Below are 20,895 nucleotides of genomic sequence, written 5' to 3'. Positions count from 1 at the left end.
ACCACCTGTGCATGCATTTGTCAAACGAACTGATTAGTTATATTTTACTCAGATAAACTAGTTGACTTTGGCCTGTCTTTATAATAATCACACCCTGTTTTAACGGGCTTGTACGGCCAGCCTACAACTTTCTCCTTGTGTGTGAGCGAGTGCAGAGGGTGTTGGGTTACAATGTAGCCTACAGTCTGTCAAGCGAAATGAGCTACTGTGTTCTAGTAGGGAGCTCTGTTTCTAAGCCTACTTTGAATCTGTCAATTTCTCTCTGTTGTCAGGTGAAGTTTTGTCTCTAATAGTGTATCTCTTGCCATTATTAGAATGACTGTGTGGAATTAATTTTTTCAAACTGTGTGTTTCTGTCATTCACTGTATTGTCACTGTTACATAAACCACAGTCTCCTGCATATTTTAATATCTAAAAATTATCAGCTTTTTGGTTTTGATTAACGCATCCTGCACCTGTCTTTGCTAGGGATGGATGACAACGATGAGGACAGCTGCAGCATATACCCGGTATGGTGCTGCCTACACAGGCATTTACATATTCATTCATCTGTCTGTACTGTGTTCTGAGTCCTCAATTATAGTTCAATACTAATTCCTACAGTATAATGACCACTAACTATACTTTCACATTCACCTTTCAAAATACCTGTTTTATCTAGTTGTCTTTTCCATTCACTCAGTGTGTTTATGTTGTTGCTGTTCTAGAGCCTGGTGCCAATTGGCAATGAGATCAAGGCGAGAATGCAACAGTTACTGGAGGACAGAACAGAAACTACTCTGGTATCAACAAATATCCTTTACGGCATTGACTGTGTGAACAGTTTTTTGAGCTCCCCATGAGCTCAAAAAACTATTGTGCTTCTTTTGAGCTCCCCATGCCAGCTGTCTCCATAGCTACAACCATTGATGTCAGTATAGATGTGGGTTGTTCAAGGCATGAAAGTATAAGACATACCAAATATATGTTCGTTTTCCTCCCAGTGGACGGGTGTGCTCATCGGGGCAGCAGTAGCCGTCTCTCTCATCGGCATTGTGGTGTTTTTCATCTACAGAAGATACAAACTGGCCAGTTAGTATTGCCTGCCTACATTCCCTCATACTGTATATTATTCCCTCATGTGATTAGAACTTAAAATTGTTTATATTGGTATTTTGATGCAATTATTTCTCAAGTAAAAACGGAATCACTGTTGGTTAACTGTATGGTAAAGGATTTAGATAATTTAATTTAGCATTTTTTGTTTGTTTTTTTGAGTAGGGCAGTCCCACTCTTATATTGGATAGAGATAGTGGAGAAAGACAGGAAAGTAAGGAGGAGAGGGTATGTCAGCAGGGCATGGGCCGGATTCGAACCCATGCCGACATGGGCAGATGTGTGCACTGTAGGCCATGGTACTGGACCACCGGACCACCCCAGGCCACTGATGTACTTTCTTCTAATATCCAATATGCTATACACCTCGGTCGCACATCCCATATCCTTGTATATACATGTGTTTTTTTAGAGGAGCAGGCTGGCGTTCCTCAATATCGCTTCAGGAAGAGGGACAAGGTGCTATTCTATGGCCGAAAGATCATGAGAAAGGTCAGTCCCTCACTATGTCCTCTCCTGTAGTCGTCTTGTCTGGTGACTTGTCTTGTACAACACCATACCTGCTGAAATGACTTTAAAAAACAGCTCTCTTTTTTCATCTGTCACAGGTGCAGACCTTGTCCTCTACTGGTACCCCTGCCTCGAACTCTCTGTCTCGGCAGCGAACCAGGAAGAGAACTAAAGTCCTGTCTATAGCACGCAAGTGAGTCATGACGACACTGCATATGAATGATCTGTGAAATGTCCTGTTTTGAACACCACGCACTAAACACTCTTAACACCCTGTGTCCCAGGATCCTGCGTATCCGGAAGGAACCTCCCACCCTGCAGCCCAAGGAGCCTCCTCCCAATCTGCTGGAGGCTGACCTGACAGAGTTTGACGTGCAGAACTCTCACTTGCCCTCCGAGGTGCTGTACATGCTAAAGAACGTCAGGTGAGGGAACACACACACACACACACACACACACACACACACATACACACACACACACACACACGCACGATTGGAGTTATAATGTATCTCATCATGGTCTCCATTCTATGGCCAGGGTGCTGGGCCACTTTGAGAAGCCTCTGTTCCTGGAGCTGTGCCGTCACATGGTGTTCGTGCAGCTGCACGAGGGGGAGCCACTCTTCCATCCAGGGGACACAGACGACAGCATCTATGTGGTGCAAGATGGCCGTCTAGAGCTCTGCATCCATGAGAGTGTAAGAACATCCCTACATTTCATACACTCTATATCTGTTATGTTACATTGAAAACATGTATTATTAGGAAAAAGAACGTGTCATATATCATTGTCAGTAATACACATGAAGATGCTGAGAGGACGTCTTTTGTGTCTCTCATCGTACTGTAGGACGGCACAGATGCCGTGGTAAAGGAGGTGCTACCAGGAGACAGTGTCCACAGCCTGCTCAGTATCCTGGATGTGATCACTGTATGTTAAACCTTTATCTCTGTTGTTTCCCATCGAAATGAGCCGTTTTTGTTCATGTATTTCCGTACCACGCTGAGGATAATTGTCTATGAATTATTTATCCTCCTCTGCCCATCTGGGTGCCCCAGGGTTATCCAGCCCCCTACAAGACTGTCTCTGCAAGGGCTGCCACCCCGTCCACCATACTGCGTCTTCCAGCAGCTGCATTTCTGTCGGTCTTTGAGAAATACCCAGAGACCCTTGTCCGTGTTATACAGGTACATTATACACTCACCGAGCACTTCATTAGGAACCCCTGTACACCTTCTCATGTTGGAGGTGGTGTAATGGTGTGGAGAATGTTTTCCTGGCACACTTCAGGCCCGTTACCAATCAATCATCGCTTGAATGCCACAGCCTATTTGAGTATGCACCATATCACAAAGCAAAAGTCGTCTCAAACTGGTTTCATGAACATGACAATGAGTTCAGTGTTCTTCAGTGGCCTTCCCAGTCACCGGAGCTGAATCCAGTAGAACACCTTTGGGATGTGGTAGAACGGGAGATTCAAGTTTGAAAGTGCACCTGAAAAATCTGCAGGAATTGCGTGATGCAATCATGTCATCATGGAGCAGAATCTCAAAGAAATGTTTCCAACATCTTGTGGAATCAATGCCACGAATTGATTTCAATGCCCTACCCAGTATTAGTATAGTGTTCCTAATAAAGTGTTCAGTGAGTGTATTCATTGACAGACTTTTACGGTACAAAGTCTAGTACAAACATACTTTTTCCATACACCACCAAGGTCCACCACCAACCATACCCCAGGCATGTTTATAGGCATATATAAAATAAACACGGCCAAACCTATGATACAAAATCACTGAGCATTTTGTATTTTCAGGCACACAGTGTGGCCTTGGTTACAGTTTCTTAATTTCTCCCTTTTCGTCCCTCCTGGTACTGTAGATCATTATGGTGCGCCTGCAGAGGGTGACCTTCCTAGCCCTTCACAACTACCTGGGCCTCACCACTGAGCTCTTCAATCCGGTACTATACTCTCACGCAATACACCTCACTCTCAGAAAATAATATAAACACAGAGAGGTTTACATGATATACATGACTGGATGTCTAGACCTGATGGTTCCATATGTGTGTGTGTGTGTGTGTTTCAGGAGAACCAGGCGATCCCGCTGGTGTCAGTGGCCAGTGTGATTGGTGAGGTCAATCCAGGCAGGGGTTTTCGTAGACAGCAGTCTCAGGAGCACAGCGACACAGGTCAGAGATATGTGATGGCAATCTTAATGGTTAAAGCAAGCACTGCAACTAGTTAGTGGTTTTGGCTTCATAGTGGCATAGTGGTTGTTTTCAGACTGGAAGGATATTGCAAGAGCACTGGCCATTTTCGATTGTCTTATCACGCAAATATTACTCAAGACTGATAAATGTGCTGGTTGTTGCTTTGTGTGTCACTAAGAACAGTGTTGTTTTGCAAGAAAAATAAGAAAAAAACCTCATGCTGTTGTTTTTGGTTAACTTGCTTCAGGGAGTGGAAAGTTCAATCCCTCAGAGAGCCCCACCACAAGAGTTCGGAAGTCACGCTCCCATTCCACGCCTGTTGCTGTGTCAGGTACTGTATACAGATATACTGTAACATTTTACAATAATGTGCCCTAGATAAAGTGTTTAGAAATGATTTAATATCACTTAAACTATTGATTATTTGTTTATAAATTCTACATAAACCATTAACAAACAGTTAGAGTATAACTCATTAGTTGAAATTGTTCAATAGCCTAAGTAGGCACTCAATAAGGGGCTATCGAACAATATAATGAGTTATAACTGTTTGTTAATGGTTAATAAAACGAGTTATACATCATGTATAAACCCTTTATAAAGGGCACCTTAATTGAAAGCGTAACCACATATACAGTAGCTACATCGTCCACATCACACATAGATTGGGCCGCATGGCAGTGACCTGTGGCATTCAACTCCTGTTCCGTGTGCCTAAACTCTCGGTGTGTTCTTTAACAGCTGCGACGTCTGCTCACCTCAACTTGGCCTACGAGCGAGCCCGAATCGCAGAAGAAGAAGGAGAAGAAGCGACAGCCCCAACACCCCCGACACCCCCAACACCCCCAAGTCCTGCTGTTTATAAGGTGAGAGATACAATCTGTATCTGACAACTTGCAATGCATTGTTTCTGTGATGAAGGTACGTGATGAAAAACCCCTCCGCCTGTCCTCTTCTCTCTCTCCGGCCCCTCAGTCCATTCTGAAGAAGAGTGTGACCATGCAGCACGCCCCCTCTGCTGTGTACCACTACACCGAGGCCGGAGGAGGACAGTCCGGCCACGTCCACCACACCAAGGTCAACGTTATCTTCCAGGCCGCCAAGAAGGACCTTCTGCGGCTCATGCAACTGCAGGTACCATACGGTTCCCTTCCCTTGTCCCTCTCTTCTCTCTGCCTAGATCCTGGAGCACCATAGAGCCCTGGGTCTGACTGTGTGACCTCTGACCCCCCCCCCTCTCCCCCCTCTGTGACTCTCTCTGCCAGGATGCCAGTCTGTTGGAGGGCAGGGTGACTCTGCGCCAGGTCAAAGCCGGCTGTGTGGTGGCCAGCCAAGGGGACCAGGTCAGCCTGCATGCTGGTGCATATCCCCTTTCTCCCCCAATGCCCCAAGGCAAGGGCTCTCTAGAACATCTGCCACATCTTTCTCAGCACTGACAGAAACGGGTGTTCAATGCGTCTTTGCATGTACTTCGACACACACACACACACACGCACAGATCACGTCTGTCTCGTCCTCTGTTCCCTTCGCCAGGACGTGAGTGTGCAGTTTGTGATCTCGGGGGTGCTCCACGTGTACCAGAGGATGATCGACCGCGAGGAGGACACCTTGCTGTTCCTGACCCACCCTGGGGAGCTGGTGGGCCACCTGGCCGTGCTCACCGGGGAGCCCCTCATCTTCAGTGTGCGGGCACACAGGGACTGCAGCTTCCTGTCCATCTCCAAAGCCCACTTTTACGAGTATGGGCTTCCGCCACCCCCCCCCTCCTTCATCCACGTGCTCATGACACGACATGCACACACACCCATGAGTGCAACTTCTTCTGTTTCTCATGTATTCTCATGTTTGTCAAAGAGCATCTTTTCAACTGTGTCTATTCGTTGTCGACATTTGTTCCAGCCTCACGTGTTTTGGAGTGGGGTTTTTATTTTTTTTTGGTCCTCTCTGAATCTGTGTGTGTGCATGTGTGTGTATGTGACCATGCAGGATCATGAGAGAGGAGCCCAGGATGGTGCTGAGTGTAGCACATACAGTGGTGAAGAGGGTGTCTTCCTTCGTCCGACAGATAGACTTTGCTCTGGACTGGATGGCGGTAGAAGCTGGCCGTGCTGTATACAGGTACCTGCTGAATGGACTCTTCGTTATCCTCACTCATACAACAGCCTCTTATCTGTGTCCTCTGTTCCAGTTCTGTTGTTCATGTATCTCTCTCTCTCTCTCTCTCTCCCCCCCCCCCTCCCTCCCTCCCTTCCTCCCTCCCTTCCAGACAGGGAGAAAAGTCTGACAGCACCTTCATCGTCCTTAGCGGCCGCTTGCGTTCTGTTATTGCAAAGGATGATGGGAAGAAGGAGCTGACCGGAGAATACGGTCGTGGTGACCTCATTGGGGTGGTGAGTGTCTAAAAATCCATATTCTATATACTGCACTTAAAGGTCCAGTATGTAACATTCAAGCTTTCTAAAAGCTTCCTAATGACTGTAATAACTGTTTTATCGGTAGCAATCAGAGATCCCTTGAAACCTGTTTTGGTCCGGATAAAGTGCTTTCTAAAATGCAGTGTCCTACCCTACACTCGGTTTGCATATAAACATGTTGTTACTGCCAAGGTGACTCCTAGGTGAGTGAACTCACAGATTTTCGCTTTTCTGTCTCTGGTGGCTGCCTCTTCAAATTGCGCCTGCGTGCAGAAACACAACAGCTAATGTCCAACACTGCAAGTCTAATTCGGGGGGTTATATTATTATTAGGGAGGGATGTTGTTGTTGTTAGGAAATTCGAATTCAATTTCCCTGCGGTGTCCAGAGGTGGCAGATTTCCAACAAACTTACCTCCTTCAGGAGTATTGGATTTCACTTTCCCCTCTAAGGATCATACAACAAATACAGTATACTACAGTATAATACAGTATACTACAACAGAATGTATCCTTTCACTAGCCATTTATAGTTGACTAAAAAGACTAAGCGAATCCTCCGTCCTACTCTTCAGGTGGAAGCCCTAACTCATCTGAACCGAGCCACCACAGTGCATGCCGTCAGAGACTCCGAGTTAGCCAAGCTGCCTGAGGGGGCCCTCAACTCCATCAAGAGGAAGTACCCTCAAGTAGTGACCCGGCTCATCCATCTGCTGGGTCAGAAGATCCTGGGGAACATGCAGCAAGATAACGGACCCTTGGCAGGTTGGTCTCCCATTTAAAATGTGTGTGTCTGCGTGTGTGTATTTGTGTATGTGTTTGTGTGCGTTCTTGTATTCACTCATCCACGGTGGACTATTCAAACGTATGTCTTCCTCCGTCAGCTCGTGGTCTAGCCCTCCACACCCCAACCAGTAAGTGGGACACAGGTAACCCAGCCTCCAACCTGTCCACTGTGACCATCCTGCCCGTGTCAGAGGAGGTGCCTCTCACCGCCTTCACCCTGGAGCTGCAGCACGCCCTCAGCGTCATTGGTAAGAGACACAAACTGCTCCTCCAACCCCTGATGGGAACAGTGATTCCGGTTGATTTTAATACGTGACATGACGCATGCATAACCACAATCACTATTCCCCATCACTCCCCCATTCGCAGATTCAACCAGGACATTTTTGACCTGCCTTTTCAACGTTTTCTGACTTGTTAAGTCATACATGTTCATTAGTTTATTGCTGTCGCTCCTCCAGGGCCCACCTTGCTCTTGACCAGTGACATCATCAAGCAGCTACTGGGTGCTGCCGCACTTGACAGGTAGGGATGACATCATCTTCAGGTCTCATCTTTCTCTCCATCTGCTTTCACTCTTTCCATGCTTTCGCGTGTTCCTTTTTTCCTACTGAGAATATTAGTTTCAAGTTCAAGTCCATCTGTCCACGTTAAGGAAAGCGCTGTCAAAGTGTTAAAAGCAGCATGAAGGACACACACACACACATATGGTCTCTCCTCCCCCCCCCACCTCAGTGTACATGAGTACCGTCTGTCCAGCTGGCTGGGGCAGCAGGAAGACATCCACCGCATCGTGCTCTACCAGTCCGACAGCACCCTCACCCCCTGGACCCAGCGCTGCATCCGCCAGGCCGACTGCATCATCATCGTGGGACTGGGAGAGCAGGAGCCCACCGTGGGCGAGGTACAGTACAGGTTAAAAAAAACACAGTCTCTCTCTGCCTTTGGGAAATTAGTCAAGGGTTTTATGTGACAATGCAATCTCTGTGGAGTAGGATTACGCGTACAGGCTACAATGAATGTGTTGGGGATTAAGAGGGGGTTTAAATGGCTTCTTAATTAGACTCATTAGGATTAAAACCTAATCGAGTTAATTACAGCTATGGGTTGTTAATGTGTGGCAAATTACTGAAGCACAACTTGCTTGTAATGAAGAAGTCTCCCCCTGGTATCTGATCCCAAAAATAAATCCCACCCCCCTCCGTTTTGGTTTCCTTCATTTTAGAAACCAAGTGTCTGTACTTCTAGATAAATGCCCCTCCACTGTATCTCTAGACACACATACAGTATACCTGTCCACTGTTTGACCAGCCTAGAACCTCAGTGACTTGGCTGTGCCCTTTGCTACTGCCAATTTGGCCATGTGTTGACCCTGTGTGCCCTCTGACCCCCGTCAGCTGGAGCGTATGCTGGAGAGCAGTGCGGTGAGGGCTCAGAAGCAGCTGGTGCTGCTGCACAGGGAGGACGGCCCCCCGCCCAAGGGAACCGTGGAGTGGCTCAACATGCGCAGCTGGATCTCCAGACACCTGCACCTGTCCTGCCCCCGCAGGGTGTTCAGCAAGAGGAGCCTGCCCAAACTGGTACACACACACACACACACACACACACACACACACACACACACACACACAGCAAGACACTCTCCTGCCTTTGTTGGGTCTATACCAAGAGGAGCCTGTCCAAGCTGACACACACACACACACACACACACACATATAGCAAGACCTCTCCTGACCTTGTTGGGTCTAGTCCAAATAGGCGCCTGTCCATGTCAGTACACAGATGCACACACTAGGGGATAACTCAACCTACTGCCAGCCCACCAGCCGGCCTGGCTTTTTTTCTCAACCTCTTGCCGTCACCACTCCTGCTTTCTAAGACCTCATGCCTCAGATGGAAGACTTTGAATAAACCTACTGGGGATTTCAAGGACAGCTTTGGCCTCGTTCTGCTGCTCCTCTTCTTCATACCCGCCTCTGCCCCCCCCCCCCCTGTGTCCTCCTCAGAGAGAGATGTACCAGCGTGTGCTCCAGAAGCCTCCGGACCGCCACTCCGACTTCTCCCGCCTGGCCAGGGTCCTCACAGGCAACACGATCGCCCTGGTGCTGGGGGGCGGGGGAGCCAGGTAATGCTACTCTCTCTTTACACTGCAGATATACTAGCTAACAGCTCTGACATTTTTTTTTTACTGAACCTCTATCTGTACTTACTATCTGTCTTAACATTGATTAAATGGCCTCACGCTTTGGCCCTACGGCTGGAACCGTGTGTTTGTGTTCTCTCTCTGTGTCTCTTGCCTGTCCATGTCTCTCTGGCTGTGTCTCTGTGAGGTTCCCCTCTCTGATGGCTTTTTCTATGTGTGTGTGTGTGTGTGGGTATGTGGGTGTGTGGGTGTGTGCTGTTTCTCTTTCCTATTTGTTCTGGCATGCTCAGGAGCTCCGTCAAGGTGGGTACAATCGTCCTAACTGTTACGAGTCTATCCTTTTGTCCCATGTGACTGCTTAGGGTTAACGTCTCCCCCCCCCCCCCTCCTCCTCCCTCACACCCCGCTCATGTGGTTCTTGTCCAATGTCCCTTTTTTGGCTGGTTGATATTGAAGTGTCTCTGTGACTCTCTCCAGGGGATGCTCTCAGGTTGGCATCCTACGGGCGCTGAACGAGGCGGGCATCCCTGTGGATATGGTGGGCGGCACTTCCATCGGCTCCATGATCGGGGCGCTCTACGCCGAGGAGAAGAGCAACAGTCGTATGAGGGTGCGGGCTCGAGAGTGGGCCATGGTGAGTAGTGGACAGACGTCTGGGTCTGGGATACATTTCTCTTATTTAACCTTTTATTTATACAGGTTTGTCGATAAAAACTCTTTGTCAAGAGAGACCTGTTTCGACAGCAGAGACCTGTATCGACAGCATAAATGCGTTAGTGGACCTTTGGCACCACAGAAGTTAGATTCTAATCCATGTCTCCATGTGCCTTCCGTCTCTCCAATCCCAGGACATGACCTCCATCTTCAAGAAGGTCCTGGACCTGACCTACCCTGTGACTTCCATGTTCTCTGGGGCCTCCTTCAATTACAGCGTCAGCTCTATCTTGAAAGGGAAACAGATAGAGGTGAGAGGAGCCCCCCCCCCCCCCCCTCTCCCCCACCCAATCAAACTCCTAATAAGTAGCGAGAATTATATTTGTGTGTATATTAATAAACAGTTACAAGACACGATTAGAGACAGTGGACACGAGCATAGAAATGTTTTGTTATTACCCCTATGACAACTCAAGATCATGTTCACAGCTGACAAAGCTAAGTCGGTCTCTACTTCTATTATTACGATCTATCTTTTTTTATCAGTGGTCACGGTAACTTTTTCCTTCTCCCGTTTCCCTCTTCCTCCTTCGCAGGACCTGTGGATCCCCTATTTCAACATCACAACGGACATCACTGCTTCCTCCATGAGGGTTCACACTGACGGTTTGTCTTCACTTTCTAGCTCTTGGCTGTTGAGGCCTTCTCCCTGTTGTACTGACGGTAACCCTTACCACGCCTCTGTCTTATACCGCAGGTTCCCTGTGGAGGTATGTACGGGCCAGTATGTCTCTCTCTGGGTACCTGCCTCCTCTCTGTGACCCTAAAGACGGACACTTACTCATGGACGGGGGCTACATCAACAACCTACCTGGTCGGTAAACCTCTAGCATTGAAATGTTGGGACTAAAAGTTGCGGTCCGCTGTGGCTCAGTTGGGAGAGCATGGTGCTAACAACGCTTAGGTTGTGGGTTTGATTCCCGCTGGGACCGTATATACAGAAAAATGTATGCACTCATTGCAACGTACGTCGCTTTGGATAAAAGCGTCAGGTAAATGGTGTAGAGAGATTTAACCTTTTTTGGTATATCCACATCAGCTGCTCTTGGTCAATCTTTGCTTCTTTCTCTCTCTCTCTCTCTAGCTGACGTGGCTCGCTCCATGGGTGCGAAAGTGGTGATAGCCATCGACGTGGGCAGCCAGGACGAGACTGACCTCACCAACTACGGCGACTCGCTGAACGGGTGGTGGTTACTGTGGAAACGCTTCAACCCCCTGGCAGAGAAAGTCAAGGTAAGAGCTGCTGTATGTCATCTCAGTGTCTCTTTTAATATGTTTTTCGGGCATTTCTGCTTCATTGAGATAGAGACAGTAGAGGTTGACAGGAAGGGTGGGTGAGAGAGAGGAGGGATGACATGCAGGATATGTCGAGGGTCGGAATCGAACCAGGAACCTTGCGATTATGTGGTATGCGCATTAGTGTGCTACGCCACTAAGCGCCCAATCTCAGTGTCTCTTACGGTTCGGTTAGGAACCAGAATAATTGATCTAGCTCAGTTTGGTTGAATTCAATCGTGTCTATTTCTGTAATTGTGTCTTCATGACCCCTAGGTCCTGAACATGGCAGAGATCCAGACCAGGCTGGCCTATGTGTGCTGTGTCAGGCAGCTGGAGGTCGTGAAAGACAGTGAATACTGCGAGTACATCCGGCCGCCCATCGATCGCTACGGCACGCTGGATTTTGGCAAGTTCGACGAGATCGCTGTGAGTGTCCCTCTGTTTCTCCCTGTCCCTATGGCGCTCCATCTGTTTAATATAATCAAGGCTAATCCCTCCCTCACCCTCCCTTCCCCTCTCTCTCTCTCTCTCTCTCTCAGGAGGTGGGATACCAGCACGGGAAGACAGTGTTTGACGTTTGGACCCGCAGTGGAGTTGTAGACAAGATGCTTAAGGACAGACATCAAGAAGAGTTCCATAAGACCAAAAATGGCAATGTGAGTTACGCAGCTTCCATTGTGTACTGTACCTGGCTCTTGTTCCTAGTTTACTTGCGGTACACCGGCTTGCCCCTCCCCCACTACAACCTGGCGACTCAATCAGTCCGTTGTTTTGTATATTGTCTTTTACCATCACCTCTTGACTGATTCCTTCAACCGCTCTCATGTAGGAACTGGGATGAGAGAATCGCTGTTTTAAATTACAATTACACATTTTTTGGAGTTATTTTAGGATGGACAAATGTTTTGTTGAATGACTGAATGTACGTCGCCGTGTCTGCGTCTTTCAGGTGGTCACATGTCCCAATGCCTCCTTCACTGACCTGGCAGAGATCGTCTCTAGAATTGAGCCAGTCAAACCTGCACTAGTGGACGGTGAGAGGACACACACACACACACACACACACACACACACACACACACACACACGTATTTATAATGATGGTGTTTTTCTTGTTTTACTCGCTCTCTCAGAGGATTTCTCAGATGACTACCAGACAGACTATGATGAGGAAGTAGTGGAGAGTGCTCTCTCTGAATTGTCCAATCCCGACAGTGAACACACAGAGGGGGAGGAGACTGCTGACACGGTAAGTACCAGAGTATACTGGTTACAAACCTTTAGAGAAGTAATGCTGAAGATGTGAATCAGGGTATTGTCCAGCGATTAAAAAAAAAAATTCAGCTGCTGCTGTCAAACAACTTTGAACCTGTGGTGTTTGTTGAACTTTCTAGATGTAACCCAGATAAAATACGAAATTGAAAAGTCAATTTCTATCTTGTTTAATCACCACCCTCCTCACACAGGTATAATCCATATCACATTTTCCAAAATCGAAAGACTGTGACACTCGTTCTGCTACTATCTACCCTTTTGTCTCTCTCTCTTTCTCAGGATGAAGAAATTCAGATAAGAGTCAGACATCGGACACCAAACCACTCAGACAGTGTTGGCAAATGACATCCATCACACCGGGTCGCCGTTCTGCTGTCACTCATCTCCAAAGCCAGTCTAGACAGTTCTAAATGCAGTGTTTCTAATTATTGTTCTGGAATGCACTACTTCCTATGGCTCGTTCATCTCTAACCCTACTGATGAAGAGAGGGAGGGAGAGGGAGGGAGAGAGAGGGAGAGAGAGGGAGGGAGGTTTTATGTTGTTTTAGCATTTATTTAGGATAAAATAGGATAAAGGGAATTTCCCCCATTCATGACAGGGATTTGATATCATATCATTGATGTCATATCAAAGACCAGCCAGAGGGGAGGTGTTGAATGTAAACTGTGAATTATGAATTCATGTAAGAGAGCCAAGATAAGCACACATTCACAAACTCACCCATAGCGAGAGGACCTCTCTAATGGGCCGCATTTAGTACTGATCTCTATCATGTTGTTGACGAGATCCAAACCTAATTGTCATTACTCGGTTGTTACGTTTGGTTGTATTACAGTATGATCGAGGTCACAACAGTCACACGTTCATAATAGTTAGTTACATAGTTACATTACAGACTCTAGGCATTATTTATCATTCTCATGCAAGCGTATCAATGCAATTTTATACTCATTTTGTAGCCGCCATTGTTGCCTTTCGCGACATGGTGATAACAGCACAGCTCCTTTATTATTGATTAATAGTGATTGATTGTTTGCCGGTTAATATGTATGTAGGTTGAAGCCTGACCTCCAGGCAACTAAAGGGAATATGCAGTCTCATTAGATTGGGTTGCAAAAGCAGATCAATTTTTAGCTTTGATGTTGTTAAGAGTATCTAGGTCATCGCTCCAAATTAATCTAAGAATATTGTTGTTGTCCCAGTGTTAGAGTGAAATTGATTAGTGCCATATTATCAGGGATTTGTATGTGAAATGCTGTAGATGTTTTTTCGTTTAGGTACCTTCTCTTTAACAGTGTTTTAGAACTTGATATGATATTTAGTAGTATACCGAGTTTGTTATACGCAGGTTATTATGGCATAACTGTGGTAAACAAAGGGGAGCAGGTGGAAGATGCATTGTTCATAATAGGTGGATAGACCCTGCTGCAAATGGTTTTAGAAACAGAAAGTACTAATGAAACGAAAATATGATTGAAAATATGATTGAAATCATACACTCACCGAGTGCTTTATTAGGAACACCTTCTCATGGTGGAGGTGGTGTAATGGTGTGGGGAATGTTTTCTTGGCACACTTTGGGCCTGTTAATACCAATCATTTATCGCTTGAATGCTAATGCACCATGTCACAAAGCAAAATTAATCTCAAACTGATTTCATGAACATGACAATGAGTACAGTGTTATTCAGTGGCCTTCCCAGTCACCGGATCTGAATCCAATTGAACACCTTTGGGATGTGGTAGAACGGGAGATTCACAGCTTGAAAGTGCACCTGACAAATCAGCAGGAATAGCATGATGCAATCATGTCATCATGGATCAAAATCTCAAAAGAATGTTTCCAACATATTGTGGAATTAATCCCACAAAGAATTGAGGCTGTTTTTAGAGCAAAGGAGGCCCTACGCAGTATTAGTATAGTGTTCCTAATAAGTGCTCGGTGAGTGTATAATGACAGACTGGTTAATATTAAACTGGTTTAAATGATTATTAACACAATTAATGTATGGATTGTCATTCGATCTTCTTTCTCTGTCTTGTTGTAGCTCATATGCGTTCAGTATTAGATGCGTGTGCAATGTGAGATGAGAAATAAATTGCACTACTCGAATTAGCCTGTTCTCATTTATTTTGACCAGCGTGTAAGGGTTTGAGTCAATAACATTTCACTTGAATATGGGATGCCTACACATTATTCCACGTGCCTGTTAACAACATCGGAGCTCACCTGTTTATAAGACGTAGAAATAGAAGTGCAACGACCATGCGTTCTATTAATGACCCTGTTGGGCGTGCCCTATTGGTTAATTTGGAGTGGCCGTGCATAAAGTAATATATGCCATTTAGCTGACGTTTTTATCCAAAGCGACTTACATTGCAGTGAGTGCATGCATTTCAGTATATATGGTCCCAGCAGGAATCAAACCCACAACCTAAGCGTTGTTAGCGCCATGCGCTACCAACTGAGCCACAGTGAGAGCTGAGGGGCGTTGTTAGGCCCGACGCGAAGCGGATTCTAAAACAAAACAACGTTTACAAAAGAAAACAAAGAAGTATAGAAATGTAGAACTTATATATAAGTTCTCAAAACGACCACTGTTGTAAAGGTAACGTGATAAACAAATCGTCGTAATTCGAGCGTTAGCGCAGGAATAGTACTGTAAGGTATGATAAACAAGGATAAACGCGTCCTAGCTTTGACTTTATCAGGGAGTAGAGCATGGGTTCGAACGCCCCTCGGCCAATCATAATGCTTGTTCTGATCAAACCGTTGTATATAATCAAATAAAATGTGACTATAAACAAAAATAGCTTATTACACCGACGGACAAGATATGAAGTCAGCGGACACAGAGCAACCCAGGCTGACTCTTCAAGAGCAGCGACTCCGTATACAACAACTTGGTAATGGTTATGATGTAGTTGTGTCCACACTGATGTAAGCGTAATTAGCACGCTTTAGATTAATGACAACATTCCACATTAAAAAGACAGCAAACGTTCTATGATAAACCAAAGATTTTTGGCAGGGATATTTGCACTTTAAAATATTGAACCAATCTACCCTCTCTCTGTCTCTCTTAATATTAATCTCTCTCTCTCTCTCTCTCTCTCTCTCTCTCTCTCTCCCTACAATCAGTGTGTGTCTATGTAGGCCAGATAACATAATAGGCTATGCTTCATAGCTTGATGTTATTCTATTGCAGGATATATGACACAAATAAAATGTACTCCATTGCCTATAAAATGCTCCATAAATTGTAAAGATTTTCTTTATCACCCTTCACAAATCTCCTCTAACCTCTACTTGTGTATTCAACCTTGTATTCAGAAAGACAAACCCAGGCTGAGTACAGTGCAGCAAAGGAGATCTTAGAGCATGATCAGAAACCCGCACGAGGTGGGAAGACTCTGGGCAAGTCCCTGCCTAAGCCAGGACCAACACTGGAGGTACATTTGCTTGGGGTGAAAGGTCAAACTGAGCACCAAGCTAGAGCACAAGCAGAGAGGTTGCTATACAGTTACACTTTAGGATAGATCTCAAGTGGTAGTTTGCAGTTGTACATGCCTAGCATATGCACAAGTGTGTGTGTGTGTGTGTGTGTGTGTGTGTGTGTGTGTGTGTGTGTGTGTGTGTGTGTGTGTGTGTGTGTGTGTGTGTACTGTATGTAGAGCATTGTGGAGCGGGAGAGGCGTAGACTATGTACTCTGGTGGAGCAGCACAACGGGCTGCAGTTTGCCGTGCGGGCCAGAGAGTCCCAGCTGCTGGAGGTGGAGCAGGCCATGAAGGCCCTGGAGCTGGACTCTATCCCTGACGGAGATGAGCACCACTATGACCAGGTGACCTAGCTACAGAACTTTACCACCAAAGCTCACTGCTCACTTCACCTAGTTCTCCTGAGCCAGAACTCAGAGGAAAGCAAGGGTCACGCAATGTCAACTTTCAGCGCCGTGGACAGGAGCATTCACGTTGCTTTCGCCACCTAACCGTGGAAAGCGTCATTTGAAATGTAAAAAATGTGGTTGATTTCATGTGTGTGGTTGCGCCTTGGCAGCGGGTGCGACAACTGGAGAACAGTCTAGAGAAGATGAGTGTCAAGATCACAGAGGCAGAGAAAATCCAGAAGACCTATCTGCTAGTCCGTGAGCACCTGTGCCAGGTCTGTAACACGTGAACAAAGATATTCAAGCAAACGTAAACATCATACACTTCCATGACCTTTGGGATCACCGATGATTACACTGCAAAAAATCGGTGAGAATCGTCGTGACCTGTGTTGTTGTCGTTTGTTTGGTGTGTCAGGAGGTGCGTGAGATGCCACAGGCTCTGTACCAGTTACAGAACTCTGTGCTCAATGGGCAGACAGAGCTGGAAAAGGCGTCTCAAATGTCCCAAACTGCAGTCACTGCTGTCGACAGCACTAAGGTATGACCTCATCTACACCTCGTCTCCTTCCATAGGGAACGTCATTGAGATCTTAATGGTCTTCTGTAGGTTCCTCTTCTTGAGTCTACATGGGTCTGAAAACACAGAGTGCTATAACCAACACATTGGGAAATGATGTGCAAATGTGCATTGATTGAATGGAAACAATGGCGAGCATGCTATTGAGATGCACCTATTATCTTTTTGAATGATCAACAGTGAAAAAATGCATTGACAGTACCTCAGTACCTCATGCATTGATACAGTGCTACATTGATACTTCAGAAGTCTAGTCCTATATCCCAGTTTTTTTTGTTTTTTTTTCCACCAGGCACAGCTGGTTCAGATGGAGAGGCAGCTGATGGTGGAACGCAGGGAGATGGAGAACGATCTGAGTGACAGGAGGGCAGAGAAAGAGAAGGAGGTGGAGGGGAGGCTGGAACGAGAGAGGGAGGGAGAGAGACGCAGTAGTAGGGGGTCTCAGAAGTTGAAAGAACAGGTGAGAGAGAGACGAAGGACAGTTGGGAATCAGAAGGAGCAGGGGATTGAAAGGGGAAGAACATTTTAATCAAGAGGGACACATCAATGCCCGGTGTAGTGAGTGTTGTTGTTCTATAGGGTCGGAAGTCTGCCAGAGAGGGGCTCACTGAAGGGACTGATTCAGCTCCTGTCAGAGGTATTACATCACATGATCTGTAGACGTCATCGCAGTAGTCATGTAATGCTTTTGTATTATATAATGTATTGTACGCACTCAAATGATCAATCATCGATCAGACAATTCAGGCTACACGTGTACATCGTGCTGCATCAAGTGCTGTTATTGTCAACCTGAGTTAACGAAAGCAAGAAGACATTTTGTGCTGTGGAGATAAACCATGAAATGATGTGTGTTCTGTTTCCTCCAGCAGCCCAGCAGTGTACCCCCAATTCCAGCACCCCACAGTCCATTGTCAAACTGGTGGAAGATATTGATGCTCTGAGAGAAGCCCTCAGCTGCACTGATCTGCAGGTATTGAAAAGTCTAATTGGTATCTGGGATATTTTAGCCCTATGCAATATCTAACAAACACTGTTCCCCCTGGATATTGCCTACCATTAATCACAGGTTTTTAATACACAGTAAATAACCACACTTGCAAACAGCCTTGGTTATTTCCCTCGACGTGCTTGTTTCATTTTGTTGAGTGATGGTAAAGTGCATTATCCAATTGCACTGGGGACTTTGTGGTTTTCGATTACTGTATGTTGAACACATTAGAAAACCTTGTGGCTGTCAAAAAGATGTTCAAAACCCATTGCAGAATTTAATGACCATGTCCTGATACACTTTGACCACACTATGACCACACTATAATCACTCTATGACCACACTTTGAACACACTTTGACCACATTTTGACCACACTTTGACCACAGTATAACCACATTTTAACCACACTATAACCACATTTTGACCACACTTTGACCACACTATAACCACATTTTGACCACACTTTGACCACACTATAACCACATTTTGACCACACTTTGACCACACTATAACCACATGTTGACCACACTATGACATCACTATGACCACACCGATGCTGGTTGTCAGTCTGAGGATGTGTCCGCCTTCTGGCATGTAGGAACTGGAGGGTAGACTGGTCTCCCAGAAGGCTACCAGGGAGCAGCTTCACACCCAGATGACCCAGTGTGAGGAGCTGGTCACGCAGAGGACCGACACTCTGGTCTCTCTAGAGCTTCAGTACGCCAGGCTCAAGTTCAGCACTGGGCCCGGATCTGAGAGGTACAGTAGGGAAAGGCAGTGCAACACAACACTAGAACTACGGGAATGGAACCAGTATCAACAGAACCTCAGTGTTGGCACAACTTCAAATAGAGTTGGGTTTTTTAGTCATTAAATTGTTTTACTCTAGATCTCTCTGAACACATGCAAACGCATGGAGCAATTTACTAAACGCCCACAATGGCTTGATGAAAATAAGCTATTTAAAAAATGTCTTCATCATCGCCTTGATGACTTTGTGTGGGTTTATTGAACATTGCTTTATTGCCGTGACAGAGCAGGGCTCTTTTTAAACTCTCCTGTTTACCGCACCCACAGCCAGTGATTGATGTGTCGCTGATTCTTATTGAGATGTTTCTCCCTCCTCTCTCTCACCTCGAGCCGTTTTCAGAGTGACCTATCGCTCGGTGACATATTCAATCTCAAACCTTGTTCTACGCTTTTTATCTTAATCTTGTGAGACATCTGGGACAGGGAGTTTTTTTTTTTCCATCTTAAAGTTCATGATGAAGACGAATGACGTATGAAAATATGGCCTTACTGGGCAGCTTCAAATGGGGCCATTAAGAGAGTCATTGTACATTGCTCAGTGAGATGGTTTACTGCCATTTTTAGAGGTCTGCTTTATTGCCTATTGGCGGAGAAGGAGAGGAGATGAGGCCTTTTCAATGGTCTCTGTTTGTTTGTCTCAAGGTTCGAGCAGCTGAAGGAGGAAATGAAGGCGGAGCTTGAGCGGGAACAGGAGCGCTGTGGCCAATGGGAGGCCAAGCTGAGCAGGGCCCAGTCAGTGCTGCACGGGGTGGAGCAGGGAGTCAACAACCTGTATTACAGAATGATCTGTGTGCCTCTGCAGCAGGTACTATAAGCCTGTCCCTCTTCCTCATCACACGAAACAACAAACCTCTCATCATTTATCTGCCTGGCAACAGTATGATACCATATACTGTATATTTGTATATACTGTACAGGGCTCTGGTTGTACTAATGACTACTTAGCCTAAGTTATTGATAGAGTGTGTGGGTCTTATTTCAGGAGTCTCCCAGGCAGAGGAGCCTGGACGCCATAGAGAAGCTGAGGGACATCGATGCCCGTTTGCTCGCACTGCAGCGCACAGCCTCAGAGAATGGGTCAACGGAGGACAGCTGCAGCCCCGACCAGGAGAAGGTGACGCACCTCTCTCGATCTAGCTCTCACTATCACAGGCTATAGTACCTCTCGGTGATCTCAGCTCCTCTGAACACGGGAGTCTAACATCTCTCGTTTGGTCTCGTATCCTCTCTGCCCAACCCTCTCTCTCTCCCCCACAGATGTGGAGCTTCCTGGAGCAGAGCACCATGATGGAGCCCAAGAACTTCAAGCGGGCCAGTAGCCCTGTTCATGACAGCGCGTCTGAAGGTAAGCCCTTCCTCACTCCCATAGGCCCCTTCCTCACTGTTCTTCTTCTTGTGTATATGATTGATGTATGCTTTTGTTGTCTGGTCTATCTGGCATAAAAGAACAGCCTATCCACCAGGAGGCATGCCCTTTGAATTTGGATGCTTTCCCAAGGCCATTTGGCTGTAGTACTTGCCTCTTGATCTATGCTCCTTCTCTCCTCCCTGCTCCTCTCCTCTCCCCTCTCCCAGATACATTCCAATTCCGCAGTCAGGAGGAGGACTGCTCCCTGTCCCGTGAGGAGATCAAGCGGCGCAGCATCCAGCTGATCGAGGCCCACCAGCCCAAGAAGAAAACCCAGAGGAACGTTAAGAAGAGCTAGGTCAAAGCCAAGCAAGAGAGAGCGAGGCCAGGCAGCTAGTAGACATGGCGGCTGCTCTCTCCACAGCCCCAAAGGGAATATGACTGGAGAAATAAACAGGCTAATGGTATGATTTTCCATCTTGTCAGGGTTTGAAAGGTTCATGAAGTTATGAAGATGACATTAAGGTTCCCAGTAATGTTCTTTCGATCTCTTAACTCTTTATTCAGCCCGATCCCTTTTGCATTTGGGCTGGCCAAGCCAATATGCTCTGAAAGCCATAAACAGTACACATACTTATTATGTGAAGGTGAATCTACTAGCATGCCTCAGTTAGAAATTCAGCAATACGTCATCTAGGACGCTTGCGAATCACATATTCGGCTGGAGTGTGACACTGCACCTCTCTCGTTAACCATTGGGTGGCGGCATTGTGCAGAACATTCTGAAGTGTTGCATGGGGAAGAAAGAGAGGAGGACGTGGATAGAAACATGCAGTGGAGTAT

The 20,895-nt window shown here is 46.3% G+C and overlaps 2 protein-coding genes across 2 annotated transcripts; both read left to right on the top strand.

Moving 5' to 3' along the window:
• Window positions 1-471: 471 nt before the first annotated feature.
• On the top strand, window positions 472-14,532 carry pnpla7b (patatin-like phospholipase domain containing 7b; the record flags this gene model as incomplete). Its single annotated transcript, XM_083673265.1, has 34 exons — window positions 472-510; window positions 709-783; window positions 985-1,072; window positions 1,509-1,588; window positions 1,705-1,799; window positions 1,891-2,031; window positions 2,147-2,306; window positions 2,459-2,539; window positions 2,668-2,796; window positions 3,491-3,571; window positions 3,700-3,802; window positions 4,071-4,154; window positions 4,565-4,689; window positions 4,799-4,957; window positions 5,089-5,166; window positions 5,357-5,562; window positions 5,810-5,941; window positions 6,090-6,213; window positions 6,812-7,001; window positions 7,121-7,270; window positions 7,484-7,547; window positions 7,758-7,926; window positions 8,420-8,602; window positions 9,029-9,147; window positions 9,643-9,799; window positions 10,014-10,130; window positions 10,416-10,485; window positions 10,577-10,693; window positions 10,964-11,112; window positions 11,431-11,583; window positions 11,697-11,813; window positions 12,107-12,191; window positions 12,291-12,406; window positions 12,712-14,532. The coding sequence occupies 34 exons, from the start codon at window positions 472-474 to the stop codon at window positions 12,775-12,777; spliced, it is 4,002 nt and encodes a 1,333-aa protein (XP_083529391.1). The 3' UTR covers window positions 12,778-14,532.
• Window positions 14,533-15,270: 738 nt separating this feature from the next.
• Window positions 15,271-20,410, top strand: LOC310806984 (coiled-coil domain-containing protein 183-like; the record flags this gene model as incomplete). Its single annotated transcript, XM_083673264.1, has 13 exons — window positions 15,271-15,340; window positions 15,768-15,886; window positions 16,109-16,276; window positions 16,492-16,596; window positions 16,740-16,862; window positions 17,194-17,286; window positions 17,481-17,538; window positions 17,771-17,874; window positions 18,493-18,653; window positions 19,347-19,509; window positions 19,690-19,818; window positions 19,962-20,049; window positions 20,280-20,410. 13 exons carry the CDS (start codon window positions 15,271-15,273, stop codon window positions 20,408-20,410), a joined length of 1,512 nt encoding a protein of 503 aa, XP_083529390.1.
• Window positions 20,411-20,895: the final 485 nt, after the last annotated feature.

This window comes from Argentina silus (assembly GCF_951799395.1).
Source record: "Argentina silus genome assembly, chromosome: 7".
In the NCBI taxonomy this organism is placed as follows: domain Eukaryota; kingdom Metazoa; phylum Chordata; class Actinopteri; order Argentiniformes; family Argentinidae; genus Argentina; species Argentina silus.
Note: the sequence above shows the minus strand (reverse complement) of the source record. Positions and strands in the feature narration are given on the sequence as shown.